This window comes from Diospyros lotus, chromosome 2 (genome assembly GCF_014633365.1).
Source record: "Diospyros lotus cultivar Yz01 chromosome 2, ASM1463336v1, whole genome shotgun sequence".
NCBI classification, from domain to species: Eukaryota; Viridiplantae; Streptophyta; class Magnoliopsida; order Ericales; family Ebenaceae; genus Diospyros; species Diospyros lotus.
The window spans coordinates 8,143,300-8,170,722 of NC_068339.1; the positions used below are offsets into that span (position 1 = coordinate 8,143,300).

General features: G+C 33.9%; 1 protein-coding gene across 3 annotated transcripts; it reads right to left on the reverse strand.

Annotated features, from left to right (window-relative positions):
• Positions 1-1,104: 1,104 nt before the first annotated feature.
• LOC127793845 (uncharacterized) lies at positions 1,105-12,599 on the reverse strand. Of its 3 annotated transcripts, none has more exons than XM_052324593.1 (13): positions 12,166-12,599; positions 5,704-5,991; positions 5,089-5,162; positions 4,268-4,427; positions 4,118-4,142; positions 3,877-3,966; positions 3,390-3,561; positions 3,239-3,312; positions 2,462-2,528; positions 2,006-2,077; positions 1,799-1,935; positions 1,610-1,683; positions 1,105-1,494 (listed from the first exon to the last, which is right to left on the reverse strand). In XM_052324593.1, exons 2-13 carry the CDS (start codon positions 5,894-5,896, stop codon positions 1,436-1,438), a joined length of 1,197 nt encoding a protein of 398 aa, XP_052180553.1. In that variant the 5' UTR covers positions 5,897-5,991; positions 12,166-12,599; the 3' UTR covers positions 1,105-1,435. The 3 variants fall into 3 exon arrangements, 2 of the variants coding, with proteins under 2 accessions (XP_052180553.1, XP_052180554.1); XM_052324594.1 differs by having other exon boundaries at positions 5,704-5,999; XR_008021499.1 differs by lacking the exon at positions 1,105-1,494 and having other exon boundaries at positions 1,799-1,930.
• Between the last annotated feature and the right edge of the window lie 14,824 nt (positions 12,600-27,423).

Genomic DNA, 27,423 nt, shown 5'->3' on the forward strand with positions numbered 1-27,423 from the left:
ACCCTGCTAGGAGTATATCTTGAAAATTTTTCTTATCATTACACCAACACCCATTATTATAAAAAATAAAAACCAATTTACCAGCTCTAGGCAACACACTCCCTCAAACTGAGCTTTCAAATCTTTTATTTTTTATATTTGGACATGTGTAGTACAGGTCATGATTTGAATATATTGATGGTTTGTTTTCTTTTAAAATGACATCTTTTATTAACTTGTTATTTTAACATTTATACTCGTATTTATGTGCCATGAAGATATTAAAATAATATAATTTGAGATAAATCCGTTATTAGTATTATAATTATCAATGTCGTATTAAATAAAATATCAAATTTATTATTGATATTATAGAAAAAAATTAATAATTATATTTGATTTAAGAACAAAAAAAAAGTCATATAAAAATCATATCCTAACTTTTATATTATACTGTAAAGGGCAGAGAAGCATTGAATTTTTGGCGACCATGAGCCATTATGAACATGTTCTTTTTGGCGACCATGAGCCATCATGAACATGTTCGTCGTTAGATACTTTGCGAATATATTTAATAGTTATGGTTATTGATTATGTGCTATGAATTTTGAACAAATTTTATTGTTTACATTTTTATTAAAAATTTTGTTATTTTTAGTAATTCTTAATTTTTAAACTTATTACCCAAAATATATCTACATTTAGTTAAATTTTATTCCAAACTTATTTTCAATTCTCTTTTTAATTAAATGGTACAAAAAGACTCAATGCCAATTTGTTGAGACTCATCAGAACCTGTAACCTCGAATTCTTAAGGTGATGTGTTTTGATTGCACCAACCACTAAACTTATCACATTAGACCTAAATTTTAATTTTGATAGAATGATTTAGATCATAATTTAATATAGAGGGATGCATTTTCTGTTCAAAATCAACAGTCACAAGCCTTAAAACTTGGCGTAATTATTTACCAGAACTTGGTTTTCCAATAAATGTAGATTTCAACTTGATATTATTCTGTCTCAAAACCTGGCATAATTCACAAGCCTATGCATTCTCACGGTTTCAAGCTATTAGTCAATATAATTGAGTAAAACAATAAGGTCATGAAGACATGAGCAGAGGGAACAAATTATAAAGGATTAGTTTTACTGATATACAAGACAAAGAACACTGATGATTCTGTGCTACTGCTTAGGTAGAATATTTACACAAACAAGAAGATGCATTTCTAATCGTATGACTGTGATATATATGTAGCGTGCAGGGCCTGCCAAAATTGGGCAAATGAATTTAGGCTAAAGAGCTTTATTCCAGTGCATATAGTAGTTGTGAGCCCCAGAAAGTCTTCAGGGGATGTTGAAGGTTTTTCTGCTTACTTATCTGCTCATGGTGGGCAAGAATTCACACGACAGAAGAATGTGACAATCTCTGGAAGAGAATTCTTTTGAACCGTCACACTGATCCGGCTGCCTGTCTGTTTTTCCATACAATTGGAGCTACCAGCAGCCATACTGGAAAAACACCATTTCCTTCATCAGTTGATGGTTGAGGTATCATAAATGGCATCCAAAACATTCAAATCCATGATTTAAAATTTAGGCTGTTGGGTATTTCTTGAGTACTTACTGTAAAGGCCGGCTGCAAGCCACTCATTTATCATCCTGACCCAAGTGCTGGTCCAGCCAACATCTATCGTCCACCTGAAAATGATTCAACAATGTTTTCAGAAAAAGAAAAAAGAGCGACCATCGGCCTCAGCTAATATGTACATGCAAAAAAGGGGATGGAAGGGTTCAGTTAAATATAGGAGCATACTTCTTCATAGTATGGTGAGTATTCCAGCCAATCAACAGCATGGCGAAGTACATAGCTCCTGTTGCGAAGACAAAATGGAAGAAGCCAAAACCATACGGAACGTCATCTTCAGACTCTGTGTCATCCTTCCTGCTGAACTGCACCTCTTGTTGTTAGATGCTTCTGTGGAAGGGTTCTAATAATTAAAAGAGGTTGACAGAGAAAAACCTGAAAACATTTGGAATCAATGCCAGTTGAAAATGTTGCGATAACCATGGCAAGTATGGCAACGACAAAGCTCTGTCAAGATACAAAAGACTATGGTTATTTCTAGGGAAGTATCCAATACTTTTGCAATTAAAACAGGGACTACCATAAAAGTGAATTGGGAACAAAAACTATCCAGAATTAATTCATCATATAGCTTTAATGATTCTCTGACTTTATATGAGATGGAAGAATAACAACGCAAAAAAATGCCAAGCATGAATAGCTTTAATATTGCTCTCTGAGATAACCAGAAACAATTAACCATCAGGTTCAGGGCCAAAAGTTTGACAGATTTCTCCAAAGGGCTATGTAAAAACCAACTTTTATTGCTTGCATCTAAATGTTTTTTTAACCAACTAGTACTTAGGCATGGAAAATTGAAGAATCAAGATTCTGAAGAAATCCAAACATTACAATGATTGTCAACCAGTCTCTGGTTGCACCCTCTGCTTTCTTGATGCACTTTTCTTCCGGAGGTTCACTGTGAACAGAAAGATACAACTAGATTAGTAAGTTCCTTGAACTATTAGGAGAATAGCAAACAAGAAGTTTGCAACACTTAGATCTCCTAATTCAAAGATCTATCAATGAACTTTTTCTTCTTTTAGGGCAATTCAGGAATCTATTGGAACAAAACCCTTCCAAACTAGCAAGAAATCAATTGGAAACTATAGGCCACATCCACAAAATGTAATTGCTAGTTCATGATTCACGGAGAAAACAAAAGATCTAAAAAGAAAACAAACTACAAAAAGGTTTTCAGTTTGAATGAATTGGTTTCTTGGGAGAAAGTATATTTAGGAATGTGTGGAGGAGGTTAAGCACACCAGTAGTTGAAGTTCTTACATGCTACTAACCACTTACAGGGGGAAAATGAAATAAATTTTTTTCTACAATAACGTTCACCATGTTACCACTGGTTTTGCAATTTGTATATGGGGATTCATGACAGTAACTATTAAGAATGACTTCAGTAATGCTACATGATCCTGGTCAAGCAGGCTTGTTGTCTGTAACAGTATGTGCACTTCTCTCTAGTTATTTATAGTTTTTCAATTTTTTGAGGGTTCAGAGTGGGGATCTAGGCTTGCCCCATCTTATGAAGCAAATTGCAGACTTGTGAATAATTCATGTCAAGAAGTTTGAAATTGTTGAATATAAGAACTAGAATCAGAGAATTATAAGTCATGCCTTCTTATGGCACACCAGCAGAGGAACACCACATAAAGCCCCATAAACCCTGGAGTCAAAAATCCAGCATTCACCTGTTTCAGGCATATATGCATATGATTAGTTTCCTATAAGGAAAGAACTGATGCATATAATGAACATTTATACTTGCCTTTGGGTGGAGAGAGACACTTGTCATGAGTTGTAGGAGTACTAGAGTTTGGGTGATGAAGAAAATGTTAAGAAGGCAAGATGGCTCCGGGGAATACCAGATGTACATCAAAGTGATCCCAAGAATGCATATAACGTATGCAGTAGTTGCAAGTAACATCACATGGACATGGCTGCAATGTAAATCCCATTACAAAAATAGTCATAATCACAGGTAATAACAGCAGGAAAATGCAGCCTATAACATGCATTGTGTTTCAACTGGAGTTTCCCAATAATTGCCTAGGCCTTAGACTACAAGCAGTTGAACTCTGCAGCAATCCCAAGAGGATAGTGACTTATTGCCAAAAGCCAGGCAAACCTGTGCAGCAATGAGCGAATTTCCTGAATGTCCCAATGAGGTGGTCATCTCATCTCATGCCAGTCAATTTCCAATTCATTGCACCCAGGATTTGTATTGGTATAGGTTTGAATAAGGAGATCCTTACCATTTCTCAGCATTTTTATCAGATTGACAGCAATCATTCAACCATGTAATGAAACTGATGATGCTGATTAGCTGAATTAGCAGAAAGACCCTGCAAATGTTTATGATAACCAAAAGGCTATAAGTAACTTCAAAGACTGAACTAGTAGGCACAGATTCTTTATAAAATTGCTGAAAATCCAGTACTCAAACTTAGGCATTATGCATGATTTGAAGCAAACATAGAGGGTGAATAGTGATACCCAGCGCCAAAATGTGCGACCTCACCTGCCAACAAGTAATACGTTACAAGCACGATCAGTATTTGAGACCATAAGAACTTAAAATTCAGATTTAAAACGTAAAGAAAGAAGATCTATCATAAGGTTGCTGGAGGACTGAATTGCACTAACCATAAAGTTTAATGACAGTCGAAGGAACAAAAAATGGAAGCACTGTGAGTCCAGTCATCAAGAAAATCTTAGCAGACCACCATCCAGAATGCCACAGTTCTCTAGGTTCGCACAACTTTGAAGTACCAACTGTAGAAAGAAACATTATAAAATAGAATATCTATGCTGCTATTAAGGTTCGCATGCTCTACTCATTGACTGACAGATATGGAAGATTATCAGAGTTGAGACAATGATTGGGCTGCTTTTGGTCTTCTTGGTCTGATGGTATCCTAATACCCTACTGGGGGATACATCCATCCCGTACCTTAACCTTTCCCGTTAAGGCACAGTGAACATCAGCAAGGTTTCAGGTGTATAATTTAATTTCTGCACCTCTCACTGAAGTAATTCTCAATTCTTTTTGTCCTCCTCCATCATAATAGCAAAGTTCTAGTAAGGCATCAATCTTGACAAAAGGGCTTGAGTTCCGATATTTTCTTAGTGTATTGGAGAACAAGAAGATAAACACAGAAATTAGAACTTGCATACACTGCATTCTCAGTCTGTAAAAAAAGAAAAACTTCTTAAATTACGTTCACGGAGCTTGATGAAACATTTTCACAAAAAAAAAGCTTTCTTGTCTTGAAGGCTGAAATAGCTTTTTTATTTTCTCTCTTCCATTTCTGTTGTGGACCAAAAATCCGGTTTTTCCAAACTAGCATAAAATTTTATAACAGAATAGTCCTTGCACCTTGGAATTTACCAGGCACTGTTAACTAATGAAGAACTGAGACAGTATTACAAACAACTGAATTGATGTTCCTTAACTGAAAGGATACAAAGCATCCCAAACTAACTCGCAGAACCCCTTCTGTACCCAAACACTCTTTGCCCCCTTCACATCCTTTTAGTCCTGTAGGCAAACAACCATGTAAGTATCCAAAAATGTATTGTCCTCGACACTGGTGGATTATATGGAAAACAGACTAAAAAAAAAAAAAATGCTATCAGGTTTTATCGCTAAGGCCTCTTGTCAAACTTTGCCTGCTGTAACATGATGGCTTTCTAAATCCATGGCTACTTCATGATTCAAATGGAACAATGCTCTCATGTGACAATGGTTCTTTTGACAAGGAAGAAATGAATGTATCTGGCATTCCCAAGTACCACGCATGAAGATAATGCAATTTCAGAAAAATGGCTGAAGAAGGTAAGAAACTTCATTGGAAGTAAAAGTAAATTCCTCAAATTATAAAAATATAAAAAACTTAATCAATCTCACCAGTCACCAGTGATACCCCAATTCTATGCAAGGGTACCTGACCGCAATTACTAGGAAACTAGTGGTACGAAAATTTTGGTGATAAGAGCTAAACCAAGCATATGATTTGGGAACTAACTACCATCTGTTTAAGAATTAAAACAAATGTATTCAGGAAATGAATCAATCTTACTTTCCATTTCTGTCAAGATGTTATGGCCATAATCTCGAACTGCCCATGCAAGCAAAGTTGCGATCAGAAACAGTAGGCCGTAGACATATCTGGCCATCCAAGGGTTGGAGCCATTTCGAAATTGGCTGAACCAAGATCCCTTCTTGAGCTTGGCATACCGGTCCATTGTGCCGTTCACCATTCCCTCCTCCATTTCTTACTTCAGCCGGCAATGATCTTCCATCACATATAGCATCAAATGGAGGGGCAAAGACTTAGTGGATTCGATTCCACTAGTTTTCTCTTCAGCTGCAACTCTAACCAATGATGAAGTTAGATACTTTAGTAGGACATGGATGTAAATTGTTTACCCCAATGGACAAAGTTCACAAAAAAACAATGAGTGCTCAGTTTCAACTGTTATGGCAATAAACTCTCAAGGAATGAAACTGAAACTGAAACTGGGGAATGTTAGAATGGTTTGTTTCGTATGAATCAGGAAAACAAATCCACTTCAGGACAGTCAACTAATTATATTTTAACCACACAGATTGCAAGTTGAAAAAAAAAAACTAATTGCATATTGGAAAAATACATTTTACCCGTGTGATTTAGCTAGAAAATACATAAGCCCCATAGTTTTAAAACTGAACACAGTCCCCATGTATTTAGGCCAAAATGAAAAATGTATAAAGCGTGTTAATATTAATAAAGCTGCAGTCATGAGTATGGCTTATATCACTCCTTTATCCGCTGAAAAGCATGGTTAAAAATATACTTTTACCCTTTATGCGTGTACATAACATATTGTCTTCTTCAAAACCCTATACACCAAACCCACTCTTTCAAGAAGCCCAAATTTTAAACTCTTAAAACGTTTTACATTTGATTTTCAAAATTTGAAGAAATCCCATTTCTTTTAGGCCATCTAGGCCCCAATATTTGTAAAATCCTATTTTTTTGGCATTACATAATTTCAAATCGAATACGATCTTAATCTATTTTATTATAAAAAGGAAATCTCATACGAAACAAATATTTTGAAATATATCTTTCGTAGAAATGGAGCTTTTTTTTTATAAATTTTTCATATATGATAACACACTTAGTAATCAAAATTTAAAATATGAACTAACTGGATACAAAAAATTTGAAGTAAATCAAACTTAATAGATGACCTTGTATTTCCTCTCTTCTTAGCCCATGAATCTTCTTCTCTTCTTTATCTCGTTTTCTCAATGTTAACACAAAGTCCTAATTTTCTTCTATTCCTTTGAAAGAGACCCTGAATAATCTGTATGTTTTACTGCACCAGCCTTCAAAGGGAACATATTAACTTAATCTTGTACCTCTTGCGGTACAAGACAAATGGATCAGCTTCCAATTTTTCACTGTAACCCGATTAATTTTTGGCGGATGATTGTACTAAATGCAAAATGAATGGTTTTAAAAATGAGAGAAGATCCATCTTGATCAAGAGGGTTAGTGCTTCACAATGGGAGAGTTTCTGTATTACACATTAACAGAAATGTACAATATATTAGCTCGCCTTAGTTCGAAAATACAATTAAGCTGTCAGAAGAAAGCTTATTCCATGCCTAACAAGTAGCAAGTGTAGAAGGAGCCAGAGAAGTTACACGTAACCCAGTTAGGAAATAAAAACAAAAAAAAAGGGAAAGCAAGGACAGGTGACGAAATTGATGTTTCTATTATTATGCAAAGCCGCAAATGACTTGCACTGACAATAACGGGTGTCTCATTATGCAGCGAATTAAATGAACACGGTACACTTACAAAGCAACTCTCTGTATATTATAGTGCCCTACCTTGGAGGTCTGGACAACGTGAGGAATAATTGTGACCACAGTCCTATCAATTCATAGTGGCTGATGGGTCATCACTAGTGAATGCAGTTAGCTCCACTGTATTGCTTGAGCTGCCCCCCTTTAGGAGAGTGCAATTTTATTCACCCCCTTTAACGGGGGTGAACATAACCCCCAGTCTTTTGGGGGTTAAATGTAACAGAGGGGCAGCAATGTAGCCAGTATATGTTTTGTTCTACCTGTTTTGTTGTTTGTTTGTTTAATCCATATTAAGTTCAACGTATTTCCTAAAGTTACTTGTTTGTCAAAAATCATGTTCTCGAGTCCGATTGTAGTTTCCCAGCCATGGTCTCAAAAAACATTCCTACAACCAAAAATTTAAAATTTTGAAGTCTATTCCCAGAATATTATTTTCTGCAATTATAAGATCGGGAAATAAGATAAAAATCGATCGGTTTGAGGGAAACGCATTTAACAACTAGGTGTGCAAGATAGTTCAGTGCTGCTAGACAATCTCAATCTTGTTGCTTATCGAGGCATTATTTTTTTGGCTATCATCCTGCCTAACTCTTTATTTCACCATTAAACTTGTTGAGGTTGACAGTTCAATGAGAATCACATAATCTATTAGTGCTCAAGTATTGTCCGTAGATCTAAAAATATTTTTTTTTAAATTATTAATCTATTCAAATTTTAAACCCGAATAAGTATATGATGATACGCTAATTCAACGCTTTTTTTTCTTAAATAGAAGTTGAAGCTGGTAGAGGTGCACATTTAACTCAAAGCCCAGAGTGTAATTGGGATTGGGCTAGACGCTGAGCCGAACCCAGCAAGCTGCGCCGGGGGACCCAAGCACTCCTGCCCAAGTCCTGAAGTGAAATCACTTTGCTGAGGCATTAGCTGCTAAGTGCCTCAAAGTGTCTCTAATTGTGAACGTTTGAAAGAAGTTTTAGTTATAATTTTTTATTTAAAAATATAAACTTAACATATTATTTAAATTTGCTTTTAGTCTTATTCTTGTTAGTCTTTTTTTTTTTCTTTCTTTTTCCTTTCCTCCCTTTTCTGTCACCGGCAAACATATTTGTCAAAAAAACCATCCCCCTAATGAGTCAGCGAAATTAAACAAAAAAATATTAAAAATAATATAATTACTAAACAGCCCTCCATCAATGAAGGATTCTAGCAGATCTTCGACTTCCTACGTATGTTTAGAGTTGGCAATGGTTCAGTTTGGTTTTGATTTTTGTCAAAATCATAACCAAACCAAACTTAAATTACTAAAACCAAAACCAAACCATTACCCATTTAGTTTTAAAAATTTAAAACCATAACCAAACCATTTGGTTTCGGTTCGATTTCGGTTTAACCATGATTTTTTTAGTTTAATCCATATCAACAAACAAAGACAAATAGCATTCATAAATTTTTTTGATAATTTCACAACAAACAAAGATAAATTCTAATAAAGTTACCTTATTCTTGCATAAAGTTACAAAACTTATTGGATATAAAATCACATTTCCAAACCTACAATTGTTAAGATCAATAAATTAATATGTGCATAATTAAATTGTAATTTAAGCTAAAAAAAATTAGCTACGAAAGTTAATACCTTCATCAACATTAATATATTATTCGTAAATTGATGCATATTCATCTGAAATGAATGAGCCAACTCCATCTAACAAAATTATAAATATAAAAAATAAATTAATATGAAGAGAGATGAAGCAGAGAGCGAGAGGTAGCGAGGGTGAGAGAGATCGAGGGCGAGCGAGAGCAAGAGAGATCTAGCGAGGGCGAGCGAGAGCAAGAGAGATCTAGCGAGGGCGAGTGAGAGCAAGAAAGATGCAGAGAGCAAGGGCAATTGGCGAGCTCGCGCGGAGGAGCAAGAGAAATGAGGCAGAAATGGTGAGAGAGATTGAGGGCAAGTGAGAGTAGGGGCCGAGCCCTAGCAAGAGCAAGAGAGATCCAGCGAGGGCGAGCGAGAGCAAGAGACATGTAGAGAGCAAGGGCGAGGGCAGGCAGACGAGCGAGAGGCAGCGAGGGTGAGAGAGAGTGAGGTTGAGAGAGGAAGGAGAAGAGAAAGGGAGAAGAGTTTGCAAGCAAGACAATTGGGCTAGAGTGGGTTGGGCTCAGGTGGGCGGGGTTGTATATAATATATATTATATATATATTCGGTTCGGTTCGGTTTCAATTCGGGTTTTGGTTTGATTTTAGTAAAAACCATAACCAAACCATACTCATTGAAACAGTGTTCGATTTTTACCCGAACCAAACCATTATTCAGTCAAACGATTTTTAACCGCGTTGACCAATTCGATTTCGATTCGATTCCCCACGATTTCAGTTGCAATTGCCATCCTCATGTCAGTGGCTGAGTTATATAGTCGTTTCTTTGAGATCTATGACACAGTGATACGCCGTGATCATAAATCTAGTACTGTTGCGGACACCTAGAAACTACCATCTTCACATGCATATAGTTAACGAAGCTAGTCAACACCATGAAAATATTTATTTTCTCTACGAAGTTTCCATGTTGCGAAGTCGCCAAATCAAAAAACTAAACCGTTAACGACAGAGTTTAAAATTCTTCAGCACAAAATCCAACCAGTCCGTACTACACTCAAAAACAATCACACCATATATCTCACTGGAAATTGAGACATTTTAATGGGCATGTCAAAAGAAAGATGACTCGACTATTCTAGTTACGATGAGAAGAAAGTCTAACATATAACAAAGATAATCAAGTTATTTGAGCACACGTCAATATTTGTATAATATTTAACATTTTAAGATAGTTTAAAAGAAAAAGTTTACTTTTTTAAAAAATTAACCAAATAAATTTTAACTTTAGACATTTTACGTGTCCAAAACATTTGTTAGCATCTCCACTTTTTCTTGCCTATTGAAAGGGTTTAACAGTAGTAAGGGATTCTTATATCATCCAGCCTAATACATGTCTTACATACGAAATTAAGTTTTAGAGCCAATAAAAAATTTTGTTGTTATTTTCCATATCACTACATAGAACTTTCAATAAGTTATTCTGATAATATTATCGATTTTTTTTTAATTTTTAAAATTCATTTAACTATAACAAACAACTATTCAAATACCATATAAATTTGAGACTTCTTATTTTTGATAAATTTAATTAAGGGCTGTTCTCATTTCAACAAAACAACAAAAGTTCCAACCGGGGCTGCTACCTCTGGAGCAGCATCTCCATTTTTCACAATCACGTGCATTTGTATCAAGAATTTGGTTCATTCAGGATATATTTGATCCTTCCTAAATTCTTGTCAAGAAATTGATATTACAGTTTTAGAAATGAATAGGGGTGTTCAAAAAATGGTCCCCTGACTCAAGTCGCCTGCTGCAAAATCCCCAGTGGCCACTTCAATAGTTCTATGCATTTCTTTTCCCGTTCTACCCCTAACAATTTACCAAATTATGGGCGGGACTAGAGGTGTTCAAAAAAATCGGTGCACCACAAAAATCAGTCAAATCGAACCGAATCAAATTGAACCGATCGATTTTTTTTTTTGACGGTCAAAAACGGTTTGGATTCTGTCCAAACCGCGCGGTTTGCGGTTTGGACAGTTGATTGTTCGGTTTTAAACCGAACCGTCCAAGAAAATAATAAAAAAATTATTATTATAAAAATCTAATAATTGGTCATCCCATCGTATTTATTTTTTACACTATTTTGTCTTTATTTTTTGCTCCTATTTATTTACATTTAATTGTCTTTATTTACCAATATTTATATCTTTATTCATCATTTTTAAATATCTTTTTTAGTAATTTTAAGTAACATTTCAAACCGCGGTAAATCCCACCAAACCAGACCGCAAATGCGATCTGGTTTGGTGCGGTTTGACCAACCCAAACTAGACCGCGGTCTGATTTAGTTGAAAAATCACACTAACGATTTGGCGTGCTAAAAATGATTCAGACCGGCCAAATCATACTGCGAACACCCCTAACTGCGACATTCTTCTCAACAAAATGATTCCAGTGACCACAAAGGGTATATTTGTCAACTAGTGATTTATTTGACTGTTCTACCCCAAAGAACTAGTTCGTTAAAATTACATGTGGCAACGTCATTGTTTCAAGAAACCACAAAGGGTATATTTATCAGTCAGGAACTGCATTTGAACAGTTTCTTTTACTTTCCCCTGTTTCTATCTAAGGAGAAACGGCAAGAAAATTAAGTTGAAAAACTCGAAAACTTTCCCAATGATTGAAAAATTCAGATATAAATGACAAGACGAGGACAGATTGAGAGTGTGTGTGTGAACAGAAACAGCAGCAATCAATCTTGAGATTTATTAAAAACTGGCCACACACACACTCGCACAGCATTGTAAATAAAATTAAAAAAATTGAGAATCGCAGAAACTTAATCCAAGGTATAGCTGCAGAACCAATCGACAAGAATCTTGACCATCGACGATGCAATACAGATCACATACAGAAATATATGACGGAAACAGCTTTGAATTTCACAACGAAAACAGTGAAATGACCGACGAAACAGATAAGAGGCATGAGCAGATCACTGTAGTGGATTCAAGATCACAAGCAAGAAATGCTAAATCTGATAGATATAGAGAGGAAGAGAAATAGAAAGATTACGTACCGGAAGAGAAGGATTTTGAAGAGGCAAACCAGATCCGATCCAGTCTCCTTCTCAGAGAAGATGCTTCAACAATTCCCCCCCGGCCTTCTCTCTTCTTCTTTTCAATGGATTCCTTCAAGGCGGCAACGGCAAAGAAGGCAGTAACAGAGGGAGAGGGATAGAGAGAGAGAGATTTCTGGTTTCTTCTTCTTGGCGCTTTTTGTCTTTCTTAAATCTTCACTTTAGTTTCATCAATACAAAAATATATACAGAAAAATCTGCAGTTTCATATGTATGGAAATATAGAGAGAGAGAGAGAGAGAAGGAGAGAGAAAGAGAGTGAGATTGCTTTACTGGCTTCCTTTTTCCCGCCGAAGGCTTGCCGTTTCCGCTTGAGGGTCGTACCTTGCACGGCTTCCCACTTGTATTCTCCTCCACCCCAATCCTTTCTTTTCTTTTTTTTTTTTAATAATAATTAGCAGAGAAGCAGTTATTGCAAATATTTTTCCAAACAACCGTGAAGAGGTTAATTATACCAATATTAAGTCAATTTTACATTTTATTACTATTTTATTACTAAACTTTGAAATGTTACTTGTTAGTCATTGATATTTCAAAACGGTCAGTGTTTAGTCACTGAATTTAAAAATATTACCTATTAATTACTGATATTTTAAAATTGTTACTACTTAATCATTGAACTTTAAAATGTTACATATTAGTCACTAATATTTTAAAACTGCTACTACTTAGTCATTGAGTATTTCAAAATCGTTTTTCACCTGTCACTCGATAGTCATTGAACTTTAAGTTCACGAGTGACGAATGAGAAACATTTTTGAAATATTAGTAACTAACAGGTAATATTTTAAAGTTCAGTATAACAGTTTTAAAATATCAGTAATTAATAATTAATATTTTAAAGTTTAGTAACTAAGCAATAACAGTTTTGAAATATCAGTGACTAACAGGTAACATTTCAAAATTTAGTAACCAATTAGTAATATAATGCAAAGTTAGATTATTATTAGTATAATTAACCCGTCGTGAATATAGTAACAACTTTATATCTTCGCAAGAACATATACAGGATGTTATGAAAAATAGAAAAAACAATTTCAGACATTTTTTCACTGTTAAAAATGTTGCAATAATGTTATTTATGGTCCTGTTTTTAACGTGTATATATATAGTAATAATAAATTTAAATTGTGAAGAAAATTTGGAATTATTATTTTTTAATATTCTCTTTTCTATATTATAAAAGAAGAAAATAATATTATTATCTTTTAGAGTTGACTTCACTGTTTATTTTTTAATATTAAATTATTTAAAAAATAATATTAAAAATTATAATTAATGACGATGTCATCAGTTATGTAACATCTCTTCGTTAAAAGACCCTAAAGAGATCATATATCATTATCTTTTCTATCTAACACATCATCTAATAAAAATACAATACATGATCAATAACATCGCCATATTCCTAACTTACCTTTATTAAAAAAATAATACCATTTATTTAGATTAAGTGATATATTTTCATTACTCAATGGAAATGTGTACACAAAATATGGATAGTACCATCTAAACTGAAAATTTAACTTCGGTTTAGATAAATAATATTATTTTTATTAAAATGACAAATAAAGCAAAAATTGATTTTAACATTGAATGAGATAGTGTTTGATAATTTTAATTTTGTTTTAACTTAATTGCATTTTTTGCTAAACTAAAATAAAATCATTTTTTTTAATAACAAAACCAACCTGAATTAACAAAAAATTCAATTTTATTTAAATAGTGATCGCCAACTTGCTCAGTGAGTGAGTGTTCTTAATAATGAAATGGATTACTGATTAGTGGTAAAGTAACGGCATTGATTTCTGTGAATAATTATGAGGTTGGTGGATCTCGTGATATTTGCTCTCCGATCATCATGCATGTCTTGTGTCGATTGCCATGCACGAGCAATTATTAAAGCAACACATGCTAAACAATAATAGTTATTAATTAATTAAGATCTTAATTTGTTAATCTTATTGGGAAGTCAACATAAAATATTTGTATGGTAAATCATTTCCTATTTTGTATAATTTTATTATCTTATGTTCTTAAAAGATAGAAAAATATATAATTTTTTTTAAAAATTTAATTTTCTAAATAACATTACTTAATTCGAATCAAATATAATGATTATGTGAAATTTACTTATTTAATTCTTTTAACATACTAATTTAATAAGATTGTCTCAAATTTTATTATGTCAACGTTATTTAATATAAATTAAGTAACGTCATTTAGAAAATTAAAATATTACATTATTTTCGAGAATTGGAGAAATGGGAATAAAAATTAATAAATAAAATAAAAGAAAAAGTAGGGGGAAATTATAAAGGAAGGGAATGAAAGAGTGCAGGCAAATTTAAAGAGGAGTAGAAGAATCAATGAGTTAGCGTGGGGAAGTAAACTAGCACGTGATTCCCCTCTATATGTAAAGACTTGCATACTTTAATAAAACTAGTGCATTTAAAATTATATAAATTAATTTTAATAATGTGGATTGAGCTGAGGGGCCCATCGGGAAATAGAACAGGGCTCTTTTATCCCCCGTCCGATGATGTGATGTGATATCTGCTTTTGATATATATGTGCAGCCACCAAAAGAAAAAGTCGAAAGTGACTGCGGTGGCTCTTAATGCCACTCCTTCCATGCAAGCTCGGATGATCATTATTGATCTCTCTCCACTGTGCTCAAAGCTGACTGATATCGTCGATATCCTGCTGCCTGGTACTGTGGACAGATAAGAGTCTGCAATTACCAATCCTTGTCTCCTGCCTCCTGACCATGCATGGTGAGTGGTGATGTCATATTGTTTGCAGAATGGCTGTTGATGGAGCCTGCCGGGGGGGTGTTCCTTATTTTTAAATTGTATCCCACTTTATTATTATTATTTTTATTTCTGTTACATCGCTTCCTTTTACTGATCTTTACTTTTACTTTTACTTTTACATCGTATCTCTCGTTGTTAATTACGCCGATTATATTCCCTGTGTTGCTAGACTGCTGCACCTCTTCAATGTCAATATCAAGAAAGTGTTGTATCTATGAAGGATCATTTAAATTTATAAGAATGGATGAGAATTGATGTCAGTTAATTAAAGTGATGTTTATTTAAGTCAATTTGAGTATTTTTTCAACTTAATTTAAATTCTATCTTTAAAATTCTTCATCCCCAGCACAAATGTGTACGGTTTTATCAAAGCTTTTGTAGTCAAATGAACTCGTATATATGGGAACAATACTAAGACGGGTGATCATAGGGGAAGCAGTTTTTGGATTGTACGATGCTAACGGCAAAATTACCCTAAAGTTTGGCATAAGTGCAAGTAATTCTCAGAACATTTACAAAACAAAAGAAACATAAACAAAAGTATTTCCATACAACATTGTAGAGGCGCGCAAAAGGCACAAGAATACAATATTGACAAGAGCAAGACAACATCCTGCATATTCCTTGCGTATTAGACTGCAAAACAGAGACAGCAACTATAAGCTTTGGCAAATTAGCGGCATTTGGTTCCACGACAAACAATTAATGTTGTCAAAAGGCAGTGTCTTGTGCATGCCAACTGAACACATGCTTCCTACGTAGCCCACGAGGCAGTAGTTTGGTTTGGGTTTGGGATTACATTTGCAAAAAGTCGTTTGATTTCTATCCATTAACGTCAATTAAGGAGCGTTTGGCTGTCTTAATTTAAGGGCTTTAGGTCAGTATCACCCATCATTTTAGTTGAAAAAGAGAGAATTGTCTGTCAAAAAGGGTTGGGAATAGACAAAAGAAAGGGTAGCTTGAGAGAGGGTGGTTTCTTTTTCATGATTTTAAACTGCTGTTGGCCTTTGATTAAAGGATGCACACAGCTTTGACTTGTTAATTAATTTGTTAAATCGAGGCTAACGTGGGTTAATTTACCCAATAATAATGTTATATAAATTATAGAATTTGTTATACAAAAACTACAACTGAAATGATATGTAATTTCACATCTATTGATCATTAGGAAACAAAACGTTCATTTAACTGGTTATAATTATAAAAATATTATGCGGGAGCTTCTAATTGATTTATGTATAAATGTGGATTGATATACATTTTGTAACATTAATTAGTTATCTACACATGAAGAATCTAATGAAAAAATTTGAAATTTTTACTCATTATTTTTTCTAAATATAAATGCCACCACCCATATGCATGTTGAATTGAAAATATTTATTAGGTTAATATTTTTGTTTAAATTTTAATTTAATTTTTAAATTTATTGTTATAGTATCTCAGTTATTATCAGGCTTAATTTTTGGATACAACCACTGTCATCCCACATTTGAATGTAAAATAGAGTCGAATTATTTTGTTTTCCTTGTCCTTCCTTCCTGCTCTTTGACGTCAATTGTCATTGTAAAATTAAGAGTGACGAACTTGAAAAGCAGACTTTATTGCCTGTTTTAAGGAGATCAAAATCAAGCCTCTCGAGTGTAGTGCAAGAGTTTGTGGTTGAAATTCTAAGTCATCAACTTCAGGCTTGCATGAGAAGTAAGAACAAACGACTCAAATAACCAGATGAGAGAGGCTAGAATCTGACGTCTGAAGCATGCCCCAACATAAGATCTAAGATGTTAAGTTGGCCTCACAGTTCCAACAAAGGAATATGCCGAATCGAAGGAACCCCAGATGGCCAGATCTATCGCAAAACCCCAACAATCTATTGGGGTTACCATGGTATGTATTGCTAAGGTTCACTAACACCAGTGGTTTTTTCTTCTTTTTTTTTTTTTTTTTTAAATGAGAAAGGAGAAAGACAGTAGGGAGAAAAACAGAAAATAGCAGCATTTTGATCCTTTTATTCTTATTTTTTACTACACGAGAAATTATTATTATTTTTAAAATTATGAAAGGATTTATCAATTGAAATAAATCTTAGAAGTAACTGTTATTGTTTATTTTAAAATTTTAAATTTTATATATTGGGTCGTAAGACATAAGTCACTTCTTAATTGTTGTTAGGCATACTAAGATTGTTTGAAGTTACAAGTCAAGAGCCATCCCTTGCTTATACTAACATGGTCTTGGTTTTTAACTCCAATGCAATGCCTCATCACTAGAGATTGAGATGCAAGGTCAACCATGTCCTCTGGATGATAAACAATATACACATATACCCTATATATATCTTGAATGTTTACCATTCAGATTTTGAAAATTTGTGGTGTATTACACTATACTTTATACAAGCACCTCTTGACCTGCAACTGGAGAAAATATATGCATCGCCCTGTACTATAGTAACAAGTAGTGGACCATGGCTGTGCCAGTTCTGCTAGAATGTGTAAGAACCACAGCACAAGTGGTATGGAAAATACACAGACAACCAATGCCCCCAATACTATGCAAGTAATGCAAAATACCCCTTAAATGCCAACAGCAACGTAGATACAAATTCAGTTCAATAACTATAGCAACCAGCAATAGTAGAATGACAGCAACAACGTAATATCAACAATAGGGAAAGACAGAAATCGAAACCCAGAACTTGGATATCACAAAACCGCACGAAGGAAGAAGGTAGAGACCGAGGCACGCTTAAAAGCGCTGACCTGAAGACAGATTCGCCCTGCTTCGGTCACTGGTAGGTTTCGGCGACTGTCAAAGCAGGATACAACGGTCACATTCTGGTAAACGGCGACCTCGATCAATCGGATCTTGCAGAACAGAAGGAGATAACTCTCTGCAGAATAGGATAGGAAGAGAAGATTGACGCTGCAACTCGGATACCTTGAACAGGAGGCTCGACCATCCTTTTATAGACTGGTTTGAGAGCATTGAGATGACGCACACCATTCAACAAGTCGGCATTGATCGCTGGCTTGAATGTCCGACGCTCCAAGAAGACGAACAACCACGAAATAAAGGATATCGCGCGTTTCGAGTACCGCTTTCTAGAAGAAGCAAAAAGAAAATTAAAGAAAATAATTTATTTTTAATTTTTTTATATAAAAACATATCAATATGACTTGCCCGTCTGGATGGTGGTGTGCGTGAGCCAAGGGATTCGCTCACTCACAAAATCTAAGTGCCCCTTAGGAGCCAAACATAAGTGTGAGGGAGGAGTATAAATACTCACTCTCACCTCTTTACACAATCAATGTGGGACAACCACCCACGCGCACTCACAATAAAAAATATAACAGAATATCCATGTTTAAGATCTTAAACATCAAGAGTATCATCTACCTTAACAATTCCGTATCAACGCCGATCAGCTTTCCGGAAGCCCCATGCTGTGCCCCACCCATGCATCATCTTAATTTCGTTCCATTTCCTGGGCAGCACTAGCTAGCTCAATTTCATTCACAAGCCGTATCGCCATTGCCACTTCCTAGAACAACTCTACACGAACCATTGTCCTGAAAGCGCGAGATGAAACGAGCAGCAGTAGTGTCGAGCAAATATTTCACAACAATCTCATAATATCCAAACCACCAGCACCTGGTGTCATTGGTTGTCCTCCAGGAGTGCCAGGAAGGAAGATAAGAAGCTGAACTTGGCGTCATCAATTGTCCACCAGGAATGGATGGCAGGTAAGGGCTTGGACCATTTGCTGCACAGAAACAGGAAAAATAAGAGAGTTGCAATTGAAAGCAGGCCCAGCCCAATTAAATGAAAAGGAAGCGGTTCGTTTAATTATCGTAAGCATGAGGGCAATCTATTTATGTGTCAAATTCTTCACTTTTAGAAATATAGGAAATAAAAACTCTTTCATCAACAAGAAAATATTGTTCATTGATAATGATTTTTCTGTATTAAAATTTTACAAATTTCATTGAAAAATAAAAAGAATTATGTTATTAAAAATTAATTATATGTGCCAAGTGATGATGGCCACTTTTTAAGGCATGTGAAAATATAACGATCGTTCAACAACTAAAAACATGTCATTTGAGTACAAAATGTCAAGATTCAGTATTTTATCTATTAAAAATTATTACTTGAGAGAAAATGGAACCATTATTTATGCCACGTAGGATGTCATGTCACATAAAATAACTCATATTAGTGAGACACATCTAATATTGATCTCTTAACAATTAAAAAATTTGACATTTGGACCAAATTTGATTAAAAAAAACCTAAATTTTATAAAAAGACCTAAAAATATTCAAAAATATCTAAATTTCATAAAAAGATCTAAAAATATTAAAAAATATCTAAATTTCATAAAAAGACCTAAAAATATTAAAAAAGACCTAAAATTTTCATAAAAAACCTAAAAATAATAAAAAAAAAACTAAATTTGATAAAAGACCTAAAATACTCAAAAAAAATACCTAAATTTCATTCTATATGTTTTATTTTTAGGTTTTTTTTGTGAAATTTTTAGTTCTTAATAGAATTTATATTTTTTTGAATATTTTTATGTCTTTTCTATGAAATTTTTAGGTTTTTTTAATATGAAATTTAGGTATTTTTTAGAATATTTTTAGGCCTTTTATGAAATTTTTAGGTTTTTTTTTAAATATCAAATTTGATTTTTTTTTTTTATATCAGGAATCAAATGTCAAATTTTTTTATTGTTAAGCGACTAATTGTCATATCTATGTATTAAGCCTAATTTAATTTCTCACTAACGTAATTTTTTTTTATGTAAATGACATCTTATGTGATATAGATAACAACTCCATTTACTAACAATTCCGGTATAGATTTAAAGTAATACTTTTTATTGGTTGAGATATTAAATTTTGATGTTTTATAATTTAAAAATCAATAAATTTGTTTTTTAACTATTGAGATATCTCCAACATAATTAATTGTTGGAGACAACATCACTACGTGAACTTGTCAAAGATTCATTTTACATATTTAGATACGGGTATAACACTATGGTGGAGGTCTGTATCTATGTGTGGAGTCCCTTTATTTGTGAATATTCAAAATTTATCTTATGATATAATTTTAATTTAATTGAATTAGTATTAAGATTTAAACTAAAGAGATAAAAGATGAAGATTTCAAGTGAAGGGACATTTGTTTCTTCCAGTTTAGTTCTAAGCTTTTCTGAAATTTTTTAAATGAAGACGATTTTTTTGTGAATTTTTAAGATTGTTCATACTTTATTGTGACATAGAAGGTCACATGTTTAAACTAGAAAATATTATTTGGTTTTGTTTTTTCTTAAAAAAATACATAAAGAATATATTGAGAATAAAGAACCTAATAGGGTTTCAAAAATAAAATATGATATTTGATTAAATAATAAGAATAGATAACAACAACATATCCAGCCTTTATCCCACTATGTGGGGTCGGCTACATGAATTCTAGACTTCCATGTATTTCTGTTTTTTGTCATATCCTCATTTAGATCCATATATTTCATATCAAATTTTAATGTCTTTCCCAAAGTCTTTTTGGATCTACCTCTATCTTTTTTTGTGACTAATTGTTCCATTTCATCAACTCTCCTCACAGAAGCGTCTCTTAGTCTCCTTCTCACATGACCAAACCATCTTAGTCTAATCTCTCTCATCTTCTCCTCGATTGGCATTACTCCTACCTTATTACGAATAACTTCATTTCTAATTTTATCCTTTCTTGTATGTCCGCACATCTATCTTAACATCCTCATCTCCGCTACACTCGTCTTTTGCTCATGCTGGTATTTGACTGCCCAACATTCTGAGCCATACAGCAAGACTGGTCTTATAGCTGTCCTATAAAATTTTCCTTTCAATTTTAATGGGATTTTACCATCACATAACACCCCCGATGTATTTCTCTATTTTAGCCAACCTGTCTTAATTCTATGTGCGACATCCTCGTGGATTTCTCCATCTTTTTGAATCATTGATTCTAAATATCGAAAATGGTCTTTTCTTTGTAAGATTTGGTCTTCTAATTTTATTATAACATCATCCACTCTTGTATTTTTACTAAATTTGTATTCCATATATTCTGTTTTCTTTCTACTTAATTTAAATCTATTAGATTCTAAATTGTTTTTCACAACTCAAGCTTAGTGTTCACTCCTTCTTTTGTTTCATCCACCAACACTATATCGTCTGCAAATAGCATACACCATGACACATCTGTCTAAATATCTTTAGTGAGTTCATTCATTACTATGGCAAATAATAAGAATAGATAAAAGAGAATAATTCCACTAAGAATCCTTGTGGTTTTGAACTATTTTCAAGCAATTTTTTTTATAATTTACTTTAGGAATTTAAGGTGTTTATGTTTTTTTTTGTTTTAATAATGAGGAACTCATAATCACTATTTTTTCATATAAGTAATAGTTTACAAATCACGCATACTAAGTAAATCAATCAAAGGTTATCAAATTAATAACTTTTGGAGAAGTTTTATTCTTGATAACTAATGTAAGGACTCACTTGTGCATAAGGCCAAATGTAGGGAGGTGTGTCGTATCTTTTTTCAAATATTCTTCTTATTAAGATAACATTTGTTAAAATATGTAGGATAATGTTATATAAAGATTAAAATATTTTATAGATCAATATATGAAATAATTAAGATAATAATGGAAAGTATTTTAAAAATTTTATTAGATTATTTATTAAATTTTTTAGAATATATTAGGGGTATATAAGTCATTTTTTTTTCTTATCTGTAATATGTTAAATAAATTTATTTGAAGGGAAGAAATATAAATTTATCTAAAAATTCCAAATAAGAAGTCACACGATTTTTTTTTCAAGAAATTGTCGGATAAGTTTAACAAATATAATAAAAAATACTTTTATTTTAAATGATTTTCACATCTCACTTTTTTCAGTTCATATCTTAATTAACAAACACTAACTAAGTAAAACTTGTAACACCCAAGAAATTTTAAAGAATTTGAGTGTAATTTATCTTGGGCTGTAGGTGAAATTTCTATAAGATTTGAGGATTATAGTGTAATTTTTACAGTTTGAAGTAATTGAATCAACTGCAAGGAGTGCCCCGAAACTTAAATATCAAAGGAAAATAATATAGTATTAACGAGCATCTCAAGGCATGATTTTTAGCACTGAAAGAAATCGGATCAAAGATAGTTTTCGGTAAAATTACGGTTCAAGTTGGAAAATCAAATTGCCGCAAGGGACTTCCGAAAAGTTATTAGAACTCTTAAATGAGTCAAATTTTTCATTATAAAAAATTCTTAAGTGATTTCAGGTTGAAACAAAAGGATTTACGCCCAAATCGTTCATTTAGGCCTAAGTGTAATTTCTAAAATTGACCGAGGAAGGTTGAAATGTTGTTATTTTTGAATTCTTGGGGATGAAATGAAAAGACTAGAACTTGTGGATCGTAATAGAATTTTTGAAAAATCAAGGGGCTTATTGGAAAGGGCCAAAAAGTAATTTCAAAAGTTAAAAGGGCCAAACTGAAATTTTAGAAGGACCGGCAGTGTGAACACTGCCAGTCACCTCTCCTATCACCGATTGCGACTGGTGGGGGCTTTGAGGGAGGCTCTAGATGGGTCAGGGCTAGGGTTAGACTTGTCAAGGCCCGTCTAGGGCAAAGAATTGGCCATGTCAATGGCCGATTTGATAGAAAATCCGATTGTGTCTTGGCCAAAAAATTAAGGTTTTGAAGATCGATTTTTGGGGCTTTAACGAGGGATATGGGTCGATCTAGGGCAGTCAAGAGCATTAATGGCCTTGGATTAGACATGAATGGACCTTTGGAAGCTCGAATTTGGCTATAAATAGGGGTTGAAGGCTAAGGGTTTCAAAGGGAAAATCAAGAGAAATTGCTCGTGTTTTAGCTTGAATCGAGCATTAAGGATAAAGGGTTTCTATTCTTTGGGTCTTGGGGAGTATTTCTGGAAAGCTTGGTGCGATTTGGTGTAGGTTTTAATAGGTTTTAAACGTTAGCCGAAAAATGAGGTGGGAACATCGGCCGAGAGTTTAAATGGCCAGTTGGGCTACTTCCAGTGCTCGTTTCAAGCCAAAGTAGGTATCATTGTGATCAACTAGGGGAGTAGAGCAAGTTAGGAGCAAAAACCAGCATCGCCGGTGTGCCGCAGCCAGAGAAGATGACTGACACGTGAAGCACACACGCCAGCCTTCATTCTCAGTTCATGCGCCAGCGTGTGAGGTCACGTGGCCAATGGGTAGTTTTCGATTTTTTTTAAAAATTATTTTATGATTTATGGTGTTGAAAAATTTGAGAAAATATTTTATGAGATATTTATTTTGGAATTTTTAAGGGAAAATAGAAAGAAAATAAGTGAAAATTATTGAAAAAATAGATGTTTATGTTTCTTTAAGTAAATATGATGTCTAGGGTGCTTTGAGGCTCGAGTTTGAGTGATTGTGCTATTTTTTAGGCTTGGCATGAAAATCGAGACTGGCACACTTCACGAGGTGTACTGAGTTTTGTTCGAGGTGAGTGGTTATATCCTAAATATTTGATTTTAATTCTATCTAAACTTGATATGATTACATGCAAAGGGCTTTCATTGCATGTGAACGGTTTAACCTATGATGGTTGTTTTCATACATGTGCATTGAATTTTATGTAATAAATTATGTACATGAAATGTTGTTTTATATGATGTATCGAATCATGGCATGTGGCATTGACATGTTTTTGTGTTGTTTATGTGGGATGTCAACCTATGATGTTGCTCGGATAGTGTACCCGTAATTCTCCAAAGGTGTTTGTAGGAATAACGTACAGGAGTATCCCGTGTCGGTTGTGTTTGTTGGGACCCTTGGGTTACATGCCGAGCATGTTTTGTAGGGAAGTTACACTAGAGTTGCTAATTGTACATGTGAGATTGGGAGGCCAACTTATGATGTAGCACTTGAGTGATAGCACTAGGGAAGTGGACACCACCCTGGCTGTCAAAGAGTGGTGGGGTTGAGAGTGGACACTACCCTGGATCGGTATAAGTGGCGGGGCTGCAAGTGGACACTACCTTAGGTTCCTTTGAGTGGTAGCATTATTTTCGAGGTAGACGTGAATTCCCAGGGATAGTGTTGATCATCTTGTGGCCAGAATTTGTGTTGACATGATCCGATATGCTTTTGAGTAGGAACGTAATTTTTGACATGATAGTGGGGTGATACCCGGGTTCATGCATTGAGGTTATCCCTCTTAAGTTAGGATTGTATTATTCTAATGTGTCGATGTGGTTATGTTGCCTTTAGAGAGATTGTATTTTCCTCTGTTAAGATTAAGTGCTGTGTGAGATTCTTTTGGTTAGGGACATGTCGGGGATATGTCGATTTTGTTTCATAGTCCTGCATACACATTCATAAACTTGTTTTGAAACTCTCACTTAGATTATTCAACATCTTATTTGAACTTTGTTCCTGAAATATTTAAACGTTCTAGGTGAAAGCAATGGTGCTAAAAGAAAAGGAATTGTCGAAGAATAATGGCGATTTATAGGTGGTTTGTAACATGACTTTTGATTATGATGTATTTTATTTAAATGATGTTATGTTGAACGATGATACAATTTTTATATTATGAATAAATGGTTTCGATTATGTATTGTTTGAGGTTTTAATCTAGCTTCCACATTTATGATAATGATACTTGTCTTAGTTTATTAATTATTATTTTAATATACTGAGAAGGTTTAACAAGATTGTTAGAGAATGATTTATATTATATGTTTGTGGGAAAAAATATATATATATATATCCCTAAAATCCTAAGTTATAACACGTCCGAAAAAAATAGGGTGTTACAAAACTCATCTCTATCCCCTGTTAACTCTTTACTAATGATATGTTGGAATATTATTATTTATTTTAATTTTTTATAATTCAAAGTTAATAATAAAGTCAACTTTATTTTATCTCTTGAGTAAATGAAAATGGAAAAATACATGATAGGATTAAGGAGATTTCAAATTTAAATTCCGCAAATCACAATGAAAGCTATTGAAGTCTTTAAGTGATATAATTTTATTTAAAGGCCAAATAGATTATTGTATTCTGAATTTTATGTAGTTTTGATATTTGTTTTAATTTAATTATCAATTTTTTTTTTTTCAATATTATCCTCAATCGGTCAGCCATGTACCTTAGCATACGTGATGACTGAGGTGGTGTGTTGACGTGTCCAACAATAAACACATTAGCAAAACAACATTATTTTTTTGTGATATTGCTACAATACACAAGACAAAACGACATTGTTTTACCTTGTGTATTTTGAAATCCATGTAATGGTGAAATCCAAGTAATAGGTCAAATCGACCCTAATCCAAATCCGACCCACTACCCAACACTTAATGGGTTGAAACTCATATTTTTTCCCAAATCACTTAGAATTTTTGCTTTTCACCTTTTATCGTCGCTGTTTTTGCCTTTACTGTCGCCAACCGTCTCTTTCTTCCTCATTCTTCATCGAGCAATCAACTTGCTTCCATTAATGGCGACCACCCAATTGTACACTTCAACAAATTGGTCAATCTGTATAGTGGTCAATCTATACGCTTCAACAGATCAACCACTCATCTTTTGTTTCTGCCTTCCATAGTTGATTTGTACACTTCAATAATCGGTCAGCCAAAACAAAGAAGATGGTGAAATGTACAGATCACCCATCCATGGGCGAGCGACACCATCTTTGGCCATCTTTATACTGACCATCACCTTGTCTTCCTCTTACAACGCGGTTAACAGCAACCCAGATTTGTTGCCTTCGATTGTCATTGGACGCCGTCCACCTTGCCATCGCGACCCCCAGCTCTTGCACGCCTTTACTGACGGCTCACGCAGGCCGTCGTCATCAACTCCTCGGCCACATTTGATTTGTTCGGCCGAGCTTTCATCATTGGCCTCATCTGCCTCCAACTTCGATCAACCAATCACGTTCTAGTTGTCGTTGATTCTAGAAGCCCCATCATCGTCTGCCTTGTTGTCTTCTTCAGCCACTTCATCATCGTCTTTTGCCAGCTTTTGTTGAAACTCTCTCGTTTTTTGCCATTAATAAGAAGCTTCAACCAACCCAAATATGGGTTGACCCAACACGCCATTTCACCAACCTTAGATTTAATTATTAATTTCACCAAAATAATGTCATTTTGTCTTGTGATTTGTCTTGTGATGGGTCACATGCTTGTTCAATTAAGGATAAAATTGAAATAAAAGTTAAAATTTGATGACTAAATTAAAGTAAAAATTAAAATTGAATAAAATTAAAAATTGACTCTAAATTTAGGATACAACATTTTATTTGATCTTATTTAAAAATTAAAGAAAGAGATCCCATTCAAAATAAAAAAAAAAAAAAAGTGAATCCACAGGGGAAAAAAGAAAATACATACGGGGCGGCCTTGGGATGAAGTTCCAATCCAATCCATATAGAAATAAAGGAACAGAAAACTAAGGATTCCATTCACACGCAGGCGCAGCATGAGCACGTGCATTGTGCGTGCCCCCAAGTGTCCTGTATACACAGTGTTGTTCACGGGTGCTTTTTATCTTATCTTCTTCAAAAATCAAAATTCTACATCCATAATCAATAATCATGTACGAACAAACTCAAGTTAACGACTTGCTTAAGCAAATATAAATAAATAAATTAATAAATTAATATTTTTTTATTCTACATCCATATTAGTTTGATTGTTTTAAAATAAAAATATTTATATTTATATCATTTCACTCGCTAACATTACGTATAATATTATATAAACAAATATTACTATATTTTAAAAATTATAAAATTTTGTCAATAAAATATTTTGATTAATTATTTAAAATTAAATTAAATAGACGGAAGGAGAATGAACGATTATTCCCCTGGGCCCACTAAAATGTCTTACCCTTAGTCATCGCTCCGCCTCGCATGTTACATACAAGTGGCTGTTTCTTTCTTTCTTTCTGTTTGGTTGTCCCACCCAGTAGCCAGTAGGTAGTGAGCAAAAAGCTGGTGACTTTCCCACACAAATTCAATTATACTCACAAACTGAACACTAGTCTTAATACATACAGATTATTATGCATCACCAGTAGGCAGTGGGCAGTGAGCAAGACATGAAACAGTCTTAATACTAGTCTTGTTGCCTGCCATTTTTAAAGAGCAGCTAGCCCGCCCACCCAGTAAAATATTATTATGTATCTAACATTTTGAGATAACCAGCTTCATTAGCAGAGGCCAGCAATAACTTTATTTTTATAATTATTATAGATTATTTATTTTTTGATACAAAAATGTTGTGCACGTGAACTAATTTCTA